Source organism: Heterodontus francisci, chromosome 7 (genome assembly GCF_036365525.1).
Source record: "Heterodontus francisci isolate sHetFra1 chromosome 7, sHetFra1.hap1, whole genome shotgun sequence".
Classification (NCBI taxonomy): domain Eukaryota; kingdom Metazoa; phylum Chordata; class Chondrichthyes; order Heterodontiformes; family Heterodontidae; genus Heterodontus; species Heterodontus francisci.
Window position 1 is genome coordinate 60,494,109 of NC_090377.1, and position 23,623 is coordinate 60,517,731.

Below are 23,623 nucleotides of genomic sequence, written 5' to 3' on the forward strand. Positions count from 1 at the left end.
ATGCCTCACAACCTGGTGCATAAACCTTCATAAACTTATGCTACTTTCATAAATAACTAGGAACACATTCAGAATAAAGCTGAACCAAAACCATAGGAAAAACTGAATTTAAAAGAATGATGATGCAACTATTGAGAATCATTTAAACTAGACAAGATAATGGTGAAGGGCAGGGTCAAAACCATATCCCAGAGAAGCAGCTTGCAGAGTAGAAACTGGGTATAGACAATACATAGAGTGACGTACAAGAACTAAAAATATTAGAGACAAAGAACTGGAAACTGTGATACAGTGGGAACAGAAACATGGTTGAAGTCAGAGGATGGAAATGAATTTAACATTCAGTAGATATAGTGTGTTCAAGAAAGACAGCGTGCACAGAAAAGATGATGGCGCATCCCTGTATGTCAAGAACAGTGCAGAGGTAAATTAAGTTGACTCTGTGGTCAGAGATTTAAATCTCTGAAATATAAGCATACACTAGGGATACAACACAAACCTTCAAGTTCGCATTAGGACAATTTCCTCTAGTGATAAGAAAAGGGCTAAAGAAAATGGATTGGAGTAGGTTGCTGTAAAACACATCAGTGGAACACTTTTAAAGGTACAATTCCAAAAATGCAGGATAAATGCATTCCTAAAACCAATAAACTCCGATTAAACAAATTTGATCCTAAATGCACATACAAATTAGGAGGAAAAATAATTTATTTTCTCCCTGCTGGATTTGTATAGTGGTTACTTGGAGGAAAGTAAGAAAATGCAGAAACATGCTAAACAGGTGTTCAGAGGAGAAAATAGGAACAAGGAAAAAAAGCATAGCAACAGAGGTTAAACACAACAGCAAAAAAAAAAATCAGTTATACCACAGTAAAAGGACAGACAGAGATGAGGTAAAAATCATAAAAATTGCAAATCAGCTTAAAACCAAGAGCCATAAGGCTAAACCATAGTCAGAGTTACAAAGGAAAGACCAGTAACTTGGACTTTTCAACCTGTAAAAGAAATGTCCAAAAAGAGATGCTCTCTCTATAAGTAAGATAGGTGAATGGGAAATAAAAACTGTATTTTACATTAAATACTGAGAGTTGGAGAAGCAGACATAGTTTCTATCTAGTAAAAGGTAAAATTTAGGATTGATGTCAGGAAAACTATTTACACACACAAACATATGGGATAAACTTCCAGGAACAGTAGTGACTCTGGAAACTGGTAAGTAACAACTGAACACTGAAATGGGGGATTTGAGGTTCTTTTTAGATGAACGACTTAAAATGGCCTGCCTCATCTGTAACTACCTTGTGAAATGGACCATACAAACTTGTTTATCCAAAATGTATTGTTCATTTTGTGCATGCAATGATCAGATTTAATCCATTCTTTGCATTATAAAATATTTTACTTTAAACTTAATTTTAATTACTATCAGAAGGTACTTGATTGTTTTTAATTTAATGTTTTTCTTGTAAAGCATCAAGGCTACTAAATTCTGGGAAAACCCAAAAGGTTAACTCTGGAATTCTGAGAAAGTTAGGTTTCCAGGAAAGTTGATTACGAAAGAGCTCACACCCCAAACAGCTAGTAAATTGCTGTTGACAACAGAATCACAAGTGCCTTTAACCTTTAGGATAGTGTTACGACCGACCGCTCCAGTCAAAGCCCCCAATCAAAACATACGATTCTGATTGTGGTGGGAGAAACGCACTGTTACTTCAATCCGTCCCTCCACAGATCACCTAACATATCATTTTAAACTTTCCAAATTAAAGACCACCAAAATGTACCATCTATTAACCTCCGAATGTGGCTAACCAAACCAGGTGTCTTTAAATCAACAAATTAACTTTTTAATTATAAAAACTAAATTCTTAAACACTATGAAGATATAAACAACATTTAAAATAGAAAAAATATGTGTCCTTGCAAATTTACGCTCCTGCAAGAGGTGAAAAAGTCCACGGTTGCTTGAAGTCCTCATAGCCATCTATGGGGAGAAAAAGGTTCTTCAACTGCAGAACAGTCTGTAGTCTAATTCCAGCAGTAAGTGATGCTTTCCTTCTCCAGCGATGAATTTCAACAATTAACAACTTGCAAACACTTCCAATAGAACCAATCTGACTTTAGGGTTTTTGAGGGATAAAAGATTGTCACAATCTAACTTCTCTTCCTTCAGTTTAAATTATCAGAGATCTGTGTTTTGGCTTGACTTTTTTTTTTAGAAATTTGAAATATAATAAAGACTAAATTCTCTTCCTTCAGTTGAAATGGGCTGAGAGCTCTTCCTTCAGGCGCTAACATGCAGCTGTCTGTCTGTGTCCCCTGTTAGAACATTATAAGCCAGTTCAAAATTAAATTGTAATAAATGTATCTCTCGATGCTCAGTCCCAGTGGCTTTATCCAAGGCAACGAGAATGCACCCTTTAAATCGCAGTCTTCGAATGGCTGTATCCAAGGCAACGAGAATGCACCTTCTTGGTAACTCTTGAGGCCTGCTTGTTCTTAAAGCAGTATTGATCCTTTGCTGTCTTAAAAACACAGGACATATTTCCCGGAGAGAAAAAAAGATGGGATCATGACAATAGTAATCTGAAAATTTAATTGATGACCCAGCGCTGAAATAAGCATATGGACTTCTAAGGAGACACTGGTTGGGATTATGGGCTATCTAGCTGGTGCTAAATGCTACAGAATGTTAAAGATGCAAATTAACTAGCATGGTTTGGTTCCCAAACATTTTAGCCAACATGCCAGTACAGATGACAGATATCTAGGAAAGACCTTGGTGATCAGGATAACCATTGTTACAATCGGAGAAATGTGTCTTCACCTGGGCTTATTGTAATGGGGTTTAATTTTTAAACATAGTGTTTTGATCTCCCCCCTTGGTGAATCCTTGTTCACCACTTTCCAATTATAAGGCAAAGAAATGACCACACCAGCTTCTCTTCAGTTTAAAGAAGAAAATAGAAATTTATTAAACTTATTTAAACTCTAAGTTGGTTAATGCCTACAGATATACGTGTACACGCAAGCATGCACATGCAATACACACATTCAAATAGGGACAGAAAAGAGCATAAGAAAAATAGAGAGGTTTGAGGCAGTCCCTGAAGGGGGTTTCTTATTACTGTTTGTGTTTCCAGCTCACCGTAGAGTCTTTGATTGTAGACAGCTCTTACTTTTTGTTGGGGCCCAGTATTCTTCTTAAACCTGGTTCACGTAGGAGAGTTTTCTTTCTTTGAGTTCACGTGTCTTCAATGGGTCTCCGGTTCCATGAGAAAGAGATGGGAGGAGACAGGAGAGAGGTATTCTCAGTCCAGGAGCAAACAGCTTTCTGAGTTTCTTTCTCTCAGCAAGTTCAAATTCAAACAGCCAGTTCGTCATGTGACTAAACTGGCCTGACCAGGTCTGTGTATTGGAGAAGCAGGGACTGGGCCCGTTGTTCCAACACTGTCTGCCAGCATGTAAATGTCTTTCCAGTCAGGGGCTTGGCAATTCCTTGTGATAGGCCCTCTTTTCTTCCCAGCCACAATTTTAAGTTTTAATATTCATGTGGTGAAATAATGTGTGCCTCAGTTTTGGCAGATGGGGGTCTGCGTGACACCATTTTCACTGTTGAGGTTTAAGCTCACAATAGATCGGTTTCACTCAATTCTGATAGATAAAATCCGCAAAGCTTTCTCCCTCTCTAAGCAGGTAGGTACAAGAAAGGCAGGAGAAAAGTAAAAAGGAAACTAGCTACTTAGTTTCCAGAGTGCTATAATCTTTTAGAAAGTACATAAGCTGTATGAAGGCTTAATGCAGTTCTACAGAAGCAGAAATAGGGTTAAAAGTGAAACTGTAAGATTAAGGCAGGTTAAAGATTTATCCTGATAGAAGTAACTTATAAACATTATGGTGATGCGTTTTGTAAGGTTATAGCTCTGAGTGAAAGAACTTTATTGACAATACAGCAATACAGTGAAACTTGTACATGCCAGGTTAGTTCAGACACAACGAGATGACAACTGAAGAAACAAGACAACAACATGCATTCCCAAGAAGAGGAGCATTCAAAAGGGAGTTGAACAGATTGATGCCACAAATATGGTCAACTTGAAGGACCATGAATGTTTGCACCCAATATAGCCTGTATACTCAAAGCTGTTAACTTATCAACATTAAATACAAACTGTAAATCTGGCCTTGTTAAGCCATATTATATCCTCGAACAGTACCATATAGCAAAGTAACGGCAAATCAAGAATCCAGCTGCAATGGAGGATACCTCGATAGGCTTAAATTGCATTTGTGCCTGTAATGACATACTCTGTTGATTAATCTATACTCAAGGTTAAGCATTGAGAACTACAACAGACACTTAAAGAGGCATTAAATATGTTTATATAAATGCATGAATAAAACAGTGGTAGTTCATATCTTTCATATTTAAATGACTGGCAAAGAAGTTAATTCACTCCAGTCAAAAGTTGTACAGTAATTCCATTTTGATGGTCTTGGTATGTAACTATTAAATTACTTTAAACTGGGTATCTAAGGTGGTTCAGAGGCAAGCTAAACTGGATATGATAAAAATCTCAGACGTCTATGGGAGAAATCCAGTCCTATTCTTATATGCATCTGTTAGGAAGGGCAAGGCTTGGTCTGGCTTCTTTTACATATATATCAAACATGCATACAGTAAGTATTAGTAGTAAATATCAGTAAAATACAGTAAATATCCAGTAATACATTCAGCACTTACTTGGCACATTCTACCATCCATTGGTACCTTGTTAAAATTGGTCTGCTCTTTTCCTTAAGCCAAGTAATGCCTATAAGCTGGACACTGCAAATTTGTCTCGATGAAATCCATCACCGTTCTCAACATTCCCCTGAACATCTCTTGTGAAAAACTGTACCAGAGAATTCAGCACTCAGTCCTGCATTAGGCTTCCAAGGTCCATGGAGCTTGAACACATAGTATAAGCTGACACTCAATAGAAGATGAGTGATGCCAAAGTAAGAAGCTATTCCTGATGGGCTATGCCACAGATCAGAAACTTATGTAATACCAAAGCAACAAGTAAAACTTTCAGAACTCCAGCTGCCTTCACCAGGACAACTCAAAATAAAAGACACTTAACAGTGATAAATGTGATTAACCACTTTTTAAACAAAGGATTTTAAATAAATCAGGCTTTAAATAAATTGGAAATCTAATAAAATCAGACAGAATAGCTTACATTAGTTTTCCTCCGACATCGAGACAGGTTTAAGTATAGAGAAACCCTCAGATCTCTAAAAGGCTTCATTTCATCCCCAAATCCTTCTCGTGGAAATTTTCTTAGTGCATACTGATATCTCTGAGCTGCCTCTTTCATCTTTCCTTTCTGTAGGTGTTGAGAGCAAAAACATATCATGGCTTTAAGCATCAATACCAATTCATTTTTGACATATTCAGCTGTCAAGACATGTTTATCAGTCATGTGTCTAAGCTTATTCATACCCATAAGACATCAGTTTGATTTTACCTAAAGGAAAAAACAAGAAAAAGATAAAACCCAATCTATTTACTGTCTGCAATGGCCTGAGGCATTAAGTGTGAATGCAATATATGAAGGATACCGTTGGTTTAAATAAATAAAACCCCAAAATTAGGTACTCAAGTTCTGGATTACTTCACGTCTTGCTGAAAATTGACTAGTGTGGGGTATTAGGAACAGGAGGGTCCTTAGAGAGAAACAGAGATTCCATTCCTGAGCCTGTTAGAGCTAGTAAAAATTCAATTCAAAATAGAGATGAAATTTGAAAAAGAAATAAAAAAAAACGAATTAAAAAAAAAGGGAAAAGTTAGAAATAGAAAGGCCAATGTGAAAACTTGAATTCAAATTCGAATTGAAAAGGGAAAAAGCTCAGTCTGTAGACATGAATTAGAGGTAAAAGCTGAGGAGGGCCCAGAGCAAACTCCTCGTAGTTTTGATTTGGCAAAGAATACACCCTTGGTACCTAAATTTAGTAAGAAAGGAATAGAGATGTACTTTACGTCATTTGAGAAAATTACCATGAATCTGGATTGGACGAAATCATAGGGAAAGCTTTGGAGGTGCACTCATCTCTTTCAGATGATCACTCAAGATTATGACAAAGTAAAGACTGCTGTTCTCAATACTTGATTGAGTTGGCACCAGAAGCCTACAGACAAAAATTCAGAAATTTAAAAAGGAGACAGGGCCAGACATATGTGGAATTTGCTAGAGGAGGAAATGGCGTTTAATAGGTGGTATAAGACTGAGCGCCTTAGATAAGTGATTATGATGGAAGAATTCAAAAATAGTGCCCCTTTGGGAATAAAATCCCACCTGGAAGAATATAAAGTTTGCAAAATAAAGGAAGCCGCAGTAGTGGTAGATGATTATGAATTGATTCACGAGTAGTAGTCACAGGCCCCAATTTGGAAACTTTCACAGAAATTGGAGAGGGAAGAAGTTTGATGGTGAAAAAAGGATCTGGTTCTATTGAGAAAAATGGCAACGGTAAAGACACAGACACACCTCAGGTTGGTTTAAAAAAAAAAGTACAGATGACAAGTTTGGTTCGAGGGTATCAACATGCTATTTTTGTCACAAAAAAGGATGTAAAGGCTGAGTGTTGGTCGGAAGGGGAAAAACAAATCCATTGCATTTTTACAGTCAAATGGGTCTCCCCCAGGAAATACTGTCCTAGCGGCTAACATTAACGAGACAGTTTCTCCCATGTTCACTGATAAGAGTGAATCAGGTTGCAGAAAAGTATACATGTTTTCTGTTTGAAGGGGAAGTATCCCCACTTTTGTCTGGTGACAAAGGCAATTGCTATTCTTAGAAATACAGGGGCAGCACAGTCACTGGTGTCAGCAGGTGACATTAATTTCTTCCCTGGTATTTTGCTGAATACAAAGGTGTTAGTTCAGGGTTTTGATGGAACCTATTTACCCATTCCCTTATATAGGTTTGACTTAAAATGTGACTTAGTCACTGGCCTGTCCAGCTGAGACCTGGGAGAAATCCAGCAAAAGCCAAAAGGAGGTGCCCTGTGAATTCTATACTTCAATTTGTGCAGCAGAGAACCGGAAGTAGCTCCCCCGTCTCTAGACTGAAGACTCAGCTACTCCAAGAAATTTACAAAACCCTGGTGTGCAACTTTAAAAGAGAAACTGACCTCCGAGAAGATTCAACAGTTTACCATGAACCCCGAAAATCCACCTCACTTCAAACCCCTTACCCCTTTTTCTCTCTCTCGTGTGTGTGCGAATGAATGTGGGTGCGGTTGCGACCATTTCAGAAGTGAACATTGCTCAATAAATAGTCAATCTTCAATTTAAACCTAAAAGAAAACCTGTTGCTATCTGTTTATTTGACAAATCAAAAGGGGTAAAAACCCTAGAAACAAAAACGCTTGCTACAGTCAGTTGAGAGTTGAACAGTGGAAACCACCCACACCCTTTACCATGTGGCCATAACACTGGTGGACCATTAAAAGGATTAAAAAGATTAGTGAACATTACTGTATTAAAACTCAATGATGTGAACTATGTAGTACCCCAGACATACTAAAGAGTCAAAGGGTATGTCATGTGAATATGTTGAAGAGGTACTATGACCATGAGTACAATCAGCCAGTAGGTATTGCACAGGTGGTAGAGAATGTAGATGGTGATCCTGGTGCATGTAAAGAACCAGATGATGAGTCTGGGACTGAGAGTTCTCAGATTGAGCCTCCCGTGGCGAAGTTGGCAAATGCAGAGGTGTTGGAGGATCTAGATGAGGTGTTACACCATCTACCACAGCAACAGAGGAAAGACATAGTTGATGTATTGAAAGAGTATAAGCCTGTGTGCACAGATAAGCCAGGCCGTACTTCTCTATTCATGGCTATTCATGAGATTGATGTAGGGGAAGCTAAACCAATTAAACAAAACCCCCGTAGACTCATCCCAGCAGATTGCCCAAAGTCAGGGAGGAGGTTCAATAAATGTTAAGCAATGATATAATCTAACCTAGTCAAAGTAATTGGAGTTCTCCTGTTGTATTGCTACCAAACCAGATGATTCTCAAAAGGTGCTGCACTGGTTAACGTGGTAATTAAGACGGACTCCTATCCGATCCTGAGGCTCAAGGATTGTATTGATTGGGTGGGGAACTCGCCCTTTGTTAGCCAGATTTGCTTAAAAGATATTGGCAAGACCCCTTGATCAACCAAACCAAAAAAAATTCTGCTTTTGTCACACCAGATTGTCTGTTTGTGTTGTGTACGTCGGTGACCTTTTGGTGTACAGCAGCACGTGGAGTGCTCATGTCCAACATTTGCGAAGTCTATTTGACAGGCTGGCCAGAGCTAACCTGGTCATTAATCTGGCAGAGAGCAAGTATGCAAGGCCAAAGTCACTTAGTTAGGACATATCGTGGGTCAAGTGCTACCGCAAGGTTCAAGCGATAATAGATTTTCCTGTACCCAAGACAAAGAAAGAAGTGTTACAATTTCTGCTATGTGTGGGTTCTATGGGAGATTTGCCCCTAATTTCAGTGCAGTCATCATCCCATTGACAAATCTGTTAAAAAAGGCCATTTTGATAAAGGAACCAGTTCTTGCAGCCCCAGATTTTATTAAGTCACTCAAGGTGGCTATTGCATCAGTGACATGGGGTAGGAGCGATGCTAATCCGAGATGATGCTGGTGGTATGGAACAGCCCGTTAGCTACATCTCTAGGAAATTTAATAAGCATCAAAGAAAGTACGCGACCATCGAGAAAGAGGCTTTAAGTCTTGTATTGGCTCTGCAACAGTTTGAGGTATACGTAACCAACAGTCGGAGGAAATACATCTTATACAGATCACAACCCACTTGTGCTTCTCCAAAATTTCAGAACAAAGATCAGTCTGTTTCGCTGGAGTTTGATGTTACAGCTGAAAATTCTGCATGTTGCAAGAAAAAGCAATATAAATTGCTGATGCTCTGTCCAGAGTTTAAAGGGGTGAGAGAGAGAGAGAAGGAAAGCTGAGTTATATTCCTATTATGTTGAATACTGCTAATATATGTATAATTGCGCAATATGAAAATGTTACCTGTACAGTATGTAATAAGCTATTTGGTAACATGTTTATGACATTAAGAACTTGCTGTATTTCTGAACTGTTGTAAAGAAAACTTTACTACAGTAAAGCTTTATTTTTCCCAAGGTGCGGGAAGTGTGATGGAGTCCATGATTTTGCAGGACCTATGGGGAAGAGTGTGCATGCTGTCTGTCGAATTATGCACTGACTCTGGTTTCAAAGCTCTTTTCAAAGACAGACCCTAACTTGAAAGTGAAACTAGAAATCTCAGGTTTCTGGGGAAATTGAAATTGGTTGGAACCTGATAAGACTGAGTGATTTTTACCAGAGGCAAGTGACTAGAGCTATCCAAGCTCAGATTGGAAGATTGTAGAATTCAAGGAGACTGCAGGCTTTTTGGCAGAGAAGCTGAAGAGAGAGAAAACTGATGCAGGGAGCTGGCCATTGGAAAATACGAGTTGAGGCAGCTGCTTTCGGTGACTTAAAGAAATACTGGTGGAATCACATCACCAAGACTGTCATGATCAGGGCCGAGGACAGGCGAGAGGCGACAAAACCAAAATGTTGAAGAGAAGACTGCAAAGCTCACTATCAAGGAGAAGGCATTACATTGGTACCTGCATCTTGGAGGGCAGGAGCTGGAAATCTACCTGAACAAGTTCAAAGTTTTGAAGAACTTTATGGCTGTTTGTTGCCATCTTTGCTAAGAGGGCTGCCCAGTAAATCCATGTTGCATCTGATAATTAATGTGTAATCTGTAAACTATATATATTGATTGATTTGTCAGTTATTTCATGTTTAAGTTAGGTTGATTTTGGTTTGATTGTTGGAGTAAATTTATAAAAGCGAAATCTTGTCAGTTTGGTTTTTCTATTGGGGTTGGTAGGTAAATTCAATTTTTTTGGCTTGTTGATCTCCACGGGGATCCTAACAACCTGTCCACCCACTCCACCAGCCTATGTCCTCTTGAAGTCTATCACTATCCTCCTCACCTTTCACAATACTTCCATTTTATGTCATTTGCAAATTTTGAAATTGTGTCCTGCACACCCACGTCTAGATCTTTAATACAGATCAAACAGTGGTCCAAATGCCGATCCCTGGGAAACCCCTGAGGCAACTTTATATCCTTGCAGCCACTATTCCTTTTCTTCCATGGGACAAGCCTATGTGGCACTTTATTAAATGCCATGTAAACCACATCATGGAAGTCCATGTAAACCACATCAATTGCATTACCTTCATCAACCCTTTCTGTTACCTCATTGGAAAACTCAATCAAGTTAGTTAAACATGATTTTCCTTTAAGAAATCCATGCTGGCTTTCCTTAATTAATCCACATTTAGAAATTAATGTTAATTTCTAAAAGCTTTCCATGTGGGTTAAACTGACTGGCCTATAGTTGTTGGGCTTATCCTTGCACCCTTTTTTGAACAAGTGTTTAACATTGGCAATTTTCACCCTTTCCTCAGTATCCTCGGAGGTATCTCATCTAGTCCAGGTGACTTATCAACTTTTAAGTACAGTCAGCCTTTCTAATAGCACTTCTTTATTCATTTTTAAGCCATCCAGTGTCTGAACTACCTCCTCGTTCACTACAACTTTGGCAACATCTTCTTCCTTGATAAAGACAGATACAAAATACTCATTTAGTTCTTCTGCCTCCATCTGTAAATCCCATTTTTGGTCCCCAATCAGTCCCGCTCATCCTTTTACCACCTTTTTACTATTTATATGCCTACAGAAGACTTTTGGATTCCCTTTTATGTTGGCTGCCAGTCTTTTCTCATACTGTCTTTTTGCTTCTCATTTCTTTTTTCACTTCCCCTTTGAACTTCCTATATTCAGCCTAGTTCTCACTTGTATTATCAACCTGACATCTGACATACACACCCTTTTTCTGATTGATCTTATTCCATATCTCTTCCATCACCTACTTTCGTCCTACTTTTCCCGCTCATGGGAAAGTACCTTGACTGTAATTGAACTGAACTATCTCCTCTTTAAAGGTAGCCCATTGTTAAATTGCAGTTTTGTCTGTCAATCTTTGATTCCAATTTACCTGGGCCAAATCCATTCTCACCCCATTGAAACTGGCCCTCCTCCAATTAATTATTTTTTACTCTGGATTGCTTATTGTCCTTTTCCATAGCTAACTTAAACCATATGATACTATGATCACTGACCCCTAAATGCTCCCCTACTGACACTTGATCCACTTGTCCCACCTCATTCCCAGAACCAGACTGAAATGCTTCCTTCCTCGTTGGACTAGAAAAATACTGATGTAGAAAATTCCCTTGAACACACTTTAAAAACTCTTCCCTCTCTCTGGCATTTACACATTACTATCCCAGTCCATATTAGGATAATTCGAGACCCCTTAACGGTGCAAGTGAATTCTAATATCTTGGGTATAAATTTGTGAACAACCAAATTGAAGGATGTATTGGAGGAGTTTGGAGGATTACATTTACAGACCCCTCTCATGAATCATGAAACAAGATGGAATCTCAGGGGACCTGGAGGGAGTCCATCAAGAAAGATTGATGGAATCTCTGGAGATGGATTTCAGCAACAAATTGACATGGTTTAGAGAATTCAAATACTGACTAAATTATGATTGGAACACCAGAGAACAACTTCCTATATCTGATTTTGTAAGATGTGTAAGTAGAAGGTTTCCTACATTCTAATAGAAGTGGATCATCTTTATATAACAAGCATTTCAGCAACCAAGAAGCTGGTTTATAGAGAACAATATTTCTTAGCACACATGTAGGCCATTTGTACTCCAGATGTAGCCCAACAATTGTTTTGTACATCATGATCTCTTTGCATTTCTACTCAACCCCTCTCAACATAAACCCCAAAGTCATATTTACGATAACTTTTTTTCCCCCCACGTGCTCGCCCACCTCTAAAGATTTATTTAACTGCACACCCAAATTCCTTTCTGATTTCAGTACATTGGTTTGGTCTGTGTAATGACTCTTAGATTTATTCAAAAAGTAGTTACACCATATAGACCAGGAAGGTTACAAGTACAAACCCTGGCCTACAATAAGATAGCTAATAGCAACCCTGGCACTGCCCGGTTAACACAACTGGCCTCACCACCTGTGTTAAGAAAGGTAAAAATTTATCCAGCATTCTCACACCTGACTGCTAGCCAGCACCTATAAAAGGTCAGGTTTGGGTTTAGCTGTAATCATTTTCATGGTACAACATCTTGCTGATTCTAATTGTGGAAGATCATACATGAATAACAGCTACAGGCCTAGCACTGTAGGGACAACTAGAACTCACAGAAGTACTGCAGCAAAGAATCAGTATCTTGAAGCGGGCAGGAAAAAATTGAATAACCTAGAATCAGGGTCATAAAGATCAATAGAGCAGAAAAGACTGAGATGGGGGGAACGTGATTGAGGTATACAAAATTATGGGGGGCATTGATAGATTAGATAGGAAGAAACTTTTTCCCTTAGCGGAGGGGTCAATAGCCAGGGGGCATAGATTTAAAGGTAAGGAGCAGGAGGTTTAGAGGGGATTTGAGGAAAAAAAAATTTCACTCAGAGGGTGGTTGGAATCTGGAACACACTGCCTGAAGAGGTGGTACAGGCAGGAACCCTCACAACATTTAAGAGGTATTTAGATGAGCACTTGAAATGCCATAGCATACAAGGCTACGGGCCAAGTGCTGGAAAATGGGATTAGAATAGACAGGTGCTTGATCGTCAGCACAGACACGATGGGTCGAAGGGCCTGTTTCTGTGCTGTATGACTCTAATATGGAGATGGCAAACACCTTCACCCTTCTGCTATGATTAACAAACTCTGGAAACTGAGGAAAGAGATAGATGCAAATTAGAGTCATAGAGCTATACTGCACAGAAACAGGCCCTTCGGCCCATCGTGTCTGTGCTGGCCATCAAACGCCTATCTATTCTAATCCCGTTTTCCAGGACTTGGCCCGTAGCCTTGTTTGCTATGGCGTTTCAAGTGCTCATCTAAATACTTCTTAAATGTTGTGAGGGTTCCTGCCTCTACCATCCCTTCAGGCAATGTGTTCCAGATTCCAACCACCCTCTGGGTGAAAATTTTTTTTCCTCAAATCCCCTCTAAACCCCCTGGCTATTGACCCCTCTGCTAAGGGAAAAAGTTTCTTCCTACCTAATCCATCAATGCCCCCCATAATTTTGTATACCTCAATCATGTTCCCTCCCCCACCACTTCAGTCTTCTGTGCTCTATTGATCTTTATGACCCTGATTCTAGGTTATTCAATTTTTTCCTGCCCGCTTCAAGATACTGATTCTTTGCTACAGTACTATGGACAAGTACACCAAGGTCCCTCTGACCCTCTGTACTTCCTAGGGTCCTACCATCCATTGTATATTCCCTTGCCTTGTTAGTCCTCCCAAAATGCACCACCTCACACTTCTCAGGATTAAATTCCATTTGCCACTGCTCCGCCCATCTATATCGCCCTGTAATCCAAGGCTTTCGTCCTCACTATTTACGACACCACCAATTTTCGTGTCATCTGCGAACTTACTGATCATACCTCCTATATTCATGTCTAAATCATTAATATACACTACAAACAGCAAGGGTCCCAGCATTGATCCCTGTGGTACACCACTGGTCACGGGCCTCCACTTGCAAAAACAACCCTCGACCCTCACTCTCTGCCTCCTCCCACTAAGCCAATTTTGGATCCAATTTGCCAAATTGCCCTGGATCCCATGGGCTTTTACCTTCTTAATCAATCTCCCATGCGGGACCTTATCAAAAGCCTTACGGAAATCCATGTGAACTACATCAATTGCTTTACCCTGATCTACACATCTAGTCACCTCCTCGAAAAATTCCATCAAGTTTGTTAGACATGATCTTCCCCTGACAAAGCCATGTTGACTACCCTTGATTAATCCCTGCCTCACCAAGTGGAGATTAATCCTGTCCCTCAGCATTTTTTCCCAATAGTTTCTCTACCACTAATGTTAGACTCACCAGCCTGTAATTACCAGGTTTATCCCTACTACAATTCTTGAATAATGGTACCACATTCGCTGTCCTCCAATCCTCTGGTACCTCTCCTATGGCCAGACAGGATTTGAACATGTGTGCCAGAGCCCCTGCTATCTCCTCCCTTGCCTCACATAACAGCCTGGGATACATCTCATCAGGACCTGGGGATTTATCCACTTTTAAGCCTGCTAAAACAGCTAATACTTCCTCCTTTTCAATTTGTTTGAGTATATCACAATCCCCCTCCTTGATCTCTATACCTACATTGTCCTTCTCCATAGTGAACACAGATGAAAAGTAATCTTTTAAAACCTCACCTATGTCCTCCGGCTCCACACACACATTGCCACTTTGGTCCCTAATGGGCCCCACTCTTTCCCTGGTTATCCTCTTGCCCTTAATATACATAAAATGCCTTGGGATTTTCCTTTATCTTGCCTACCTATGTTTATTCATGTCCCCTCTTCACTCTCCTAATTACTTTTTTTTGGAAGTACCCCCCTACACTTTCTATACTCCTCTCGGGCCTCTGCTGTTTTCAGCACTCTGAATCTGCCATAAGCCTCTTTTTTTTAAAATCCAATCCTCTACATCCTTTGACAGCCAGGGTTCCCTGGACTTGTTGGTCGTACCCTTCACCTTTACGGAAACATGTTAGCTCTGAACTCTCACCATTTTCTTTTTGAATGACTCCCACTGGTCTGATGTCGACTTTCTTTCAAGTAGCTGCTTCTAGTCCATTTTGGCCAGATCCTGTTTCATCATATTGAAATCGCCTTCCCCCAATTCAGTACTTTTACTTCTACTTCTGGTCCCTCTTTGTCCTTTTCCATAACTACCTTAAATCTTAGAGTTATGGTCACTATCCCCAAAATGCTCCCCCACTGACACTTCTACCACTTCATTCCCTAGGATTCCGTCCAGTACCGCTCCTCTTGTAGGACTTTCTACGTGCTGGTGGCACAGTGGTTAGCACCGCAGCCTCAAAGCTCCAGCGACCCGGGTTCGATTCTGGATACTGCCTGTGTGGATTTTGCAAGTTCTCCCTGTGACTGCGTGGGTTTCCGCCGGGTTATCTGGTTTCCTCCCACAGCCAAAGACTTGCAGGTTGATAGGTAAATTGGCCATTGTAAATTGCCCCTAGTGTAGATAGGTGGTAGGAGAATTGTGGGGATGTGGTAGGGAATATAGGATTAATGCAGGATTAGTATAAAATGGGTGCTTGATGGTCAGCACAGACCCGGTGGGCCGAAGGGCCTGTTTCAGTGCTGTATCTCTAAATAAAATAAATAAAAAAGCTCTCCTGTATGCATTTTAAAAATTCTGCCCCCTTGAAGCCTTTTGCACTAAGGCTATCCCAGTTCATATTGGGTAAGTTGAAATCCCCTAATACCCTATTATTTTTACACCTCTCTGAGATTTGCCTACATATCTGCTCCTCTATCTCTCCCTGACTATTTGACTTTTTTTTCTTTGTGAATATAGCCTTTTTTACTTCCACCCAGACTTGTTCATGACCCAGAACAGAAAAAAAGATTTAGTGGTTGTCCAATGATCTATTGGCAGATAATCCCCAAGTACTGAAAGTGTTCTGAACTGCCCGTGTTATGGACTTACTAATTACATCAACAATTGTGTGGTGCACCCTGGCTAGAAATTGAAAAAAAAACCACTCCACGGTTTGAACAGCAACAAGCCTGGGCATCAGCCAGTGATGAAGGTATCTTTGTTCCCTCCTCTTATTAGATGAATCCTTGGTACTGATTGCTGGGAAGGTGCCCCTTCGCCGCCAATCCACCCCCCTGCTTCCAATAGGTCCTCGTTGGGAAAAGGCAGATTGCAAATGGGTAAATTGGATCATATCTTTCAATACAAACTTGAACCAGTAAATGCTAACATATGCTAGGTTCTCCAGGGTTAGTACCACGAAGCCGGATCAATGCTACACTTTAGTGTTCTGTGAAATGGAGTCAGTTGATGTCAATGCCGTGCTGGTCTTGGACATGATGTTGGAAGAGAGCGTAGGATTAGGTGATAACATATGAAGTTTGTAGTGTCAGGGAGCACAGGATTGGTTAATGCTAATAGTGTACCAAGACTGGTTTTCAATCTACGTTTTATGAAGGTGTTTCAATATTTGTTAAGTATTTTTTTTGAGGACTAATTTAAATTGTCGAGATAGATTCATTGGAAGGCTGAAAATTTTATAAATGCTGGACTTTGTTTTGTTGTTGACAGTTCACTGAAAGAACACAGATGTTGTTTGAAAACAACCTTTGCTGGAAATCATGTGCTTTAAGCTCCAGGGACCCGGGTTCAATTCTAAGTACTGCCTGTGCGGAGTTTGCAAGTTCTCCCTGTGACCACGTGGGTTTTCGCTGGGTGCTCCGGTTTCCTCCCACAGCCAAAGACTTGCGGGTTGATAGGTAAATTGGCCATTGTAAATTGCCCCTAGTGTAGGTAAGTGGTCGGGAATTTGGGATTACTGCAGGGTTAGTATAAATGGGTGGTGTTGGTCGGCACAAACTCGGTGGGCCGAAGGGCCTGTTTCAGTGCTGTATCTCTAAATAAATAAATAAATAAAAGCTCAATAAACAACAGAAATCTTGGTGACCTGGGGAACATGTTTACAGAGAAGGATCATGTCAAAGTTTATGGAGGTCAGGAGGTTGACTTTCTGTTTGGGGTTTGGATATTGTTTTCAGGTCAGTTAGGGCAGTGAACTGTTTTGAAGACAGTTGGTGTTTTGCCTGCCAAGGCAAAAGAAACCACCCAGCTCACCTCTTTCTCTACCTCTTTGAAGAAACCCTGCAAAGATCCAACATGGGAGAGTGGAAATCCCTGGTGTTGCATCTCTCCGGAGAAGCTGGAAAAACCTGCCAGATTAATTCTCAATGCCGCCTGAAAAGAACTGCTTTAGAAAAGATCCCAGTGACTCATCTCCGTATACCCGGGTGCCAGACCAAAAGGGACAACTGACTTCCTTCTATATCTTCTCTTCTTTCTTCAAGAATTAGCATGTATTTGGCTCAAGTATTTTCTTGTCTTTTTTTTGTAAAAGACCTCTGCAGAGAGAATTACTACATTTTTTCAGTGTGGAGGGAATTTAAAAAGAGAACTTTCACATTTCAATCTGAGTGTTAATGATTTGCTTCTTTACTGGATAAGTCTTGTTTGATAATAAACTGATAATTTTGTTGTTTTGTGTATTTTATTCTGGAATAAAAAAGAGTATATGACTGACTGCATCATTAACTGGGTAAACATTTAAATATATATTGTGACCTGTGGAGAAGTGGAACTAGAAAAGACAGTGCACTCCTCCCACCTTGGTCATAACAATGCTTAAGCTGATTCTTTTGGGCCTCCTTATCTCGAGAGACAATGGATACGCGCCTGGAGGTGGTCAGTGGTTTGTGAAGCAGTGCCTGGAGTGGCTATAAAGGCCAATTCTAGAGTGACAGGCTCTTCCACAGGTGCTGCAGAGAAATTTGTTTGTCGGGGCTGTTGCACAGTTGGCTCTCCCCTTGCGCCTCTGTCTTTTTTCCTGCCAACTGCTAAGTCTCTTTGACTCGCCACAATTTAGCCCTGTCTTTATGGCTGCCCGCCAGCTCTGGCGAATGCTGGCAACTGACTCCCACGACTTGTGATCAATGTCACACGATTTCATGTCGCGTTTGCAGATGTCTTTATAGCGGAGACATGGACGGCCGGTGGGTCTGATACCAGTGGCGAGCTCGCTGTACAATGTGTCTTTGGGGATCCTGCCATCTTCCATGCGGCTCACATGGCCAAGCCATCTCAAGCGCCGCTGACTCAGTAGTGTGTATAAGCTGGGGGTGTTGGCCGCTTCAAGGACTTCTGTGTTGGAGATATAGTCCTGCCACCTGATGCCAAGTATTCTCCGAAGGCAGCGAAGATGGAATGGATTGAGACGTCGCTCTTGGCTGGCATACGTTGTCCAGGCCTTGCTGCCGTAGAGCAAGGTACTGAGGACACAGGCCTGATACACTCGGACTTTTGTGTTCCGTGTCAGTGCGCCATTTTCCCACACTCTCTTGGCCAGTCTGGACATAGCAGTGGAAGCCTTACCCATGCGCTTGTTGATTTCTGCATCTAGAGACAGGTTACTGGTGATAGTTGAGCCTAGGTAGGTGAACTCTTGAACCACTTCCAGAGCGTGGTCGCCAATATTGATGGATGGAGCATTTCTGACGTCCTGCCCCATGATGTTCGTTTTCTTGAGGCTGATGGTTAGGCCAAATTCATTAAGCTGATGGAGCCTACATATTCGATGCTAATGGAAAATCTGGGACAAGCTTGTCACGCTGAAGTGTTATATGTCAATGACAAATGTCATAGACTGTGGTAGCAGAGGTATCATCATGCTTGGAATAGTATTTAATTAATCCACAATGAACATGGCAATTAAAATGTTTCAACCTTATTAAAATTGGATGAATCTTGGGACAGTACCAAGACTTGTTCCCATCCCAATATTATGTGGAGGGTGCCAAGAATGAAGAAGTTCCATTGTAATACAAGTTAGATGCAGCTGTTTTTTTCTAAGCATGCGCATTCTAACTATATCTTTATTAAAAACAGAAACACACAAATGTTGTAGGAATTGCAATTTTAAGAGATCATCACTGTGGATTCTATTCTTTGCTTTTTTATATATTTTGAAGGCCCAATACCTTTGATGTAGGAAACCAAGGTTAACAATATTAGGAGAGAATACAGTGTAAATCAGGAAGCAGTGATTAAGGCTACACAAGATTAGATTTCAAAGGCCTCCACATTGTAGGAAGGAGGAAAGACTAACCAAGTAAGAAGTCTCATGGTTTTGAGGTCCTGGGAAAGAATGGATTAGAATATTATCACAGCATAATATGTCATGAAGGAACAACACCTTCTGTATTTATAGTAGAAAGAAGTGTGCATTGTCTTAAGTTACTTATGGCATTTCAAAAGATGATCAGACTATACCTTATAAAGCAGATTTCCCTCTTCCATTAGCTTCTGTAATAAAATGATCAGGATGTCTGGTTTGGACGTGGCCATTGCCCAAGCTGCATTACCTATACGAGTAACAACATGGCTTCATTTTAGAAAAGGACTAGGCCATATTCCTGCACAGAAAATTTATAAGTTCTAATACATCATTTGCTAGGACAAAAGAGCAAATTCTGTTTAAAACCAATACCTGAACAGTCATAAGAACTTCTGTAGCCTTTGTAACGTATTAATGGAAGCATTTAAGGAAGGAGGTGGAATGAAAGGGGTAAAAGCGTTAATGTAAGAGTTAAAAAGTTAACACAATTGGCTTATACTTCCATTCAAAAAGCTTATTTACCTTAGAGCTGTGATGACTCCTTTTTAAGTGGAAATTTATAACTAAAGCAAGGTGCCCGACTGAAAATCATACTGGCAATATTATTAATTTGGAAAATACTTTCATTGCTGTAACAAAGAATATTTTCCACTTTGCACTTAGTTTTGAAATAATAAAGTACTCTGTTCTGTGAAATTAATCACAGTCACCTGTAAACAACATATAATAGGAATAGCTCAGCCTTTGGTATAAAAAAATGGAACTTTTGCCACATTTAGAAGCACTGGCGCATGTATTTGTGAATTACTTTTTTCTGAAAAGGCATTAATTTATTTGAGTGAGTCGATGTTGATAGCTTTATTCAGAAATACTGGAAATGATTTCAAAATAAACATTTAAAGCCTGTTGTGGCACAGAGCAGATACTACTTTGGATATATTTTATTAAAAATAATCATTGTGGCACTGGCCAACTTTATTGGCAATAACATTAAAAAGCAGAGCAATACAGCTTTAAGAAACTTCAAGAATATATCCAGTCATAGCATTGCCCGGACAGGGTGTTTGAGGGTATATTCCAATCATGGAACTGGGGTCACTGATGGCTAAGGAGGAAGCAGCACAAAGGGTGTGGAAAACAATGAAAGCATTTACAGCCTACTTGCAAAAGCAAGCCACCTTGGCGAGTAGCTATATTATAGCAGAAAGAATGAATTACAATCGGAATTTGTCAAGAACAAAGAAGCAAGTCACAAACTGTTAGCTACAAATTGTACAGGGGACTTTGGTCTCCAGAACCAACAGATGCAATTTTATTTACAAGATAATCTCCAACTAAATCCCCTAATAAGTTCCAAATAATTAAAGAAAGTTTAACTATAATAATTTTAAAAACCTAGATTTTTCAATCTGTTATTTTAATACCGGCATAAATCCCTTTACAATTACAGGAATAATGCTGAGTGAAAAATCTTAGCTTGCTACATCTGACCAAAGCTGTGGTGTAAACAGTAAATGTGGCATGGGTACATTCACAATAGATACAGTTGACATACAACTTACAAACCAGAAGTTACCACACTTGTTAATGAACATACACAGTTCTCCATGCAAAAAAATCTACCATAAAACTGGAATCAAGATTCTCAAGAGCATAATTGCACATCAAAAGAAATTAAATTAGCAGAGAGAGAATCAGAGTTAACAATCACCGACCTGAAACATTAACCCTGTTCCTCTTTCCACAGATGCTGCCAGACCTGCTGAGTATTTCCATCATTTTCTCTTTCTCAGATTTCCAGCATTTTGCTCTTGAAATTAAATTAGGCCTTGGGATGTAATGGTTCATTCACTCAAGTTAAAAGCTTATGTGAAGCTTCACATTGATACTAAATTTGGGAATGTAGATCAGGTGTGAAGGCTCAAAGATCTCTGAAGTGAACCGGAGTGAGATTTCCTTTTCCAGGGTTTCAGCCAGTGTAGATGAAAAGCTGGTGTCTATTAATACCAATGTTAAAGAGGTAACGTACTGGCAGCCTGTATGAACTGTGTTCTAGCTGTTTGCAGTCTTATGCAACATCTAACTCAGGTCTGGAATTTGAATCTATCAATACTAAGCCATTGACAGCAGCATGGCAGCATATTGCTAGCTGCAAATGAAGTGAAGATGGAGGGAGACTGTAGAGCTTTTTCCCTTATCGTAAGCCAAGATGGGAAATATCACCTGCATCTATCATGTTATCAGCTGGAAGGTCAACTATTTAGTCATTTATTTGGTGCCAACCAACACTGACGCAAAATGTCATCTTACCTCTGGAATAAGTGGTTTTGTAATTGGATCGAGAAAAGCTGTGTGGTGCTCAGAGGATTTGGAGGTCTTGTCCTGCCCTTTTCCCAATGTGGGACCAGCATTACAAAACTGATACACGAATAAATCTAATTGCTCTATTTTCAAAGTAGCAGAACACAAAAATCCAATATTCTAACCAAGATCCATTGTATGAATAGCCTTGTTATTAATGGTACTCACGTAAATGTAATTGTAAAATACCAAAACTGACAGCCTTTCATACATAGCTCCTTAAGTATAAATGATGGAAGCAATTCATATTAATGGGAAGCTTGCCATCAGTTGAAATAGTTTGCAGTATAAATCTGAATATTTCAGAGGAATTATGAGGAGCTTAACAATGATGCCGTAGGAACATCATTATGCCATTCAGCCACTGAAGCCTGCTCCACCATTCAATTATGTTATGACTGATTTGTGCCTCAACTCCATTTACCCACCTTACCTCCAATATCCCTGGACACCCTTATCTAACAAAAACTGATAGCTAAGATGTCAGAGTCCATTAAACTAATCATTAAGGGACATCAAATTACTTGTTTTCCTCTTGCATAGCGTACACTGGCACACATTAGGTAATTAAGCCACACAAATATATAACAATTAGTAATCCTTCTCTATTGTCAATTAAAATCGTTGCTATCTGATGCTGTCCAGGAGATAAATTATTTCCGCCAATTAAATGAAGTAACAATGTTCAATACATAAATCGTGTGCTGTAAGAATTTGTTAACTAGCCAATTAACAGACAAGTTGTGTATTTAAAATAGTCTTAATACAACTTGAATAATTGGCTAGCAAGACATTATTGTAGTAAAATGCAAAATGTAAATACAAATAAAAAGATCAGCACAAAATATTTCTATTACAAACAAATGATGGTCTAACACTTTTCTACCCAAACTGGCAAATACATTTGACTTTTTTTTAAAACTGAAAATAAATCATTACATGAAGTGTTTGAATAGGAAAGAATTAGGATTTTTACATGGACCTTTATAAGGCTTCCGTGAATGGGACTATACAAATAAATACTGAGCACCAAATTGCACAGATTTTTTTTTTGAAATAGGGAAATTTCTGATTTTCAATTGACAGCAACAATGAAACACACTTACAGAAAATATAGCTGCAGACTTTTCAACAGTGTGTCTCGGACAAACACGCTCCCCTATTCTGTCAGTCAAAATTATGAGCAAAAATAGCACCATAACTTATGGAAAATGCTACTACAATTCATTTCTGTAGTTTCGTTTCCTGTCAATCGTAAAGCCATACCTAGTTTTGCATCTTTCTTAAGCAGCATCACCACCACTGAAGTGTTGCAACATCCAATTGCTCTGTCTAATGGACGCATTCCACTGGAGTCAACATGCTCAATCATTGCACCTCTTTCCACCAGATACTGAACCTGCACAGTAAATATAAAACTTACTAAACAAGGTTATTATACCTAATGATACAAGATCCCCTCACTGTCTTGACAAATTGCCTCTGGTTTTCCAGGTTATTGATGTTTTAAAGTGAAATGTCTGAAACGGCTTGAATATGCATCAATCCTTCCTACATATTTAGATTTCTACATTAAAATAGGCTTCATTCAATTGTATTTAATGCCCAAAATATATCTTAATATAATCTTAGTACTCCTGGCAATGTTTATATATTCTCAAACAATGAACATAAATACTAATCAATCAACCAGACTTTACTTCGACCACCTCCTCTGGGAAAAAAAATCAGCACCATATCTTCCCTGTCACTCTTTTGCTCAAGGCTTCCTGCTGGGGTTTCATGAGAGCCGGTTGGCCTTGGGTGCTCTGCACAAGGTATTATTCATGTGAGAGTCTTGGCAGACTATTCATCCACCAACCACTTGCATTTGTATAGCACTTTTAATGTATAAAATGTCCCATGGTGCTTTACAGAGCAGAGAAAAAAAAGATAGCTAAAGGAGCAGATGCCAAGCTATGGAGGGAAAGGTGTAATTGAAAGCTGGGTCAAAATGATGAGACTGAGAAGGTTTTTAAAAGGAATGAGCAGAGGCAAAGTGAATTAGGGATAAAGTTCTAGAGAATAGGAATGAAACAACTGAAGGCTTTTCCACCAATGGTTGGTCAAAGTGCACATGTGGAAGCACAAAATGCCAGATACGGTGGACCAAAGCATACTGGAAAAGATACAAAGCAAGGGTATCACTGTTATGCCCAATCCTTTCTTCATACAATGTTCATACGTCTGAACTTGCAATACAGGTCACTTGGCAGCAAGAAGGGGAACTACAGCCATTTTTTTCCTCCCTTATACTGGGGTGCTGAAGCCAGGTGTTGAATT

The 23,623-nt window shown here is 39.6% G+C and overlaps 1 protein-coding gene across 5 annotated transcripts in view; it reads right to left on the reverse strand.

Annotated features, from left to right (window-relative positions):
• The window catches only part of tanc1a (tetratricopeptide repeat, ankyrin repeat and coiled-coil containing 1a), a 291,461-nt gene that overhangs the window by 8,843 nt on the left and 258,995 nt on the right, over positions 1–23,623 (reverse strand). For all 5 annotated transcript variants that reach the window (XM_068035280.1, XM_068035279.1, XM_068035278.1 and 2 more), the window contains 3 exons: positions 22,568–22,700; positions 19,096–19,187; positions 5,226–5,372 (listed from right to left, as the gene is read on the reverse strand). In XM_068035280.1, the coding sequence (XP_067891381.1) occupies positions 5,226–5,372; positions 19,096–19,187; positions 22,568–22,700 (372 nt within the window). The remainder of the gene's footprint in view (positions 1–5,225; positions 5,373–19,095; positions 19,188–22,567; positions 22,701–23,623) is intronic.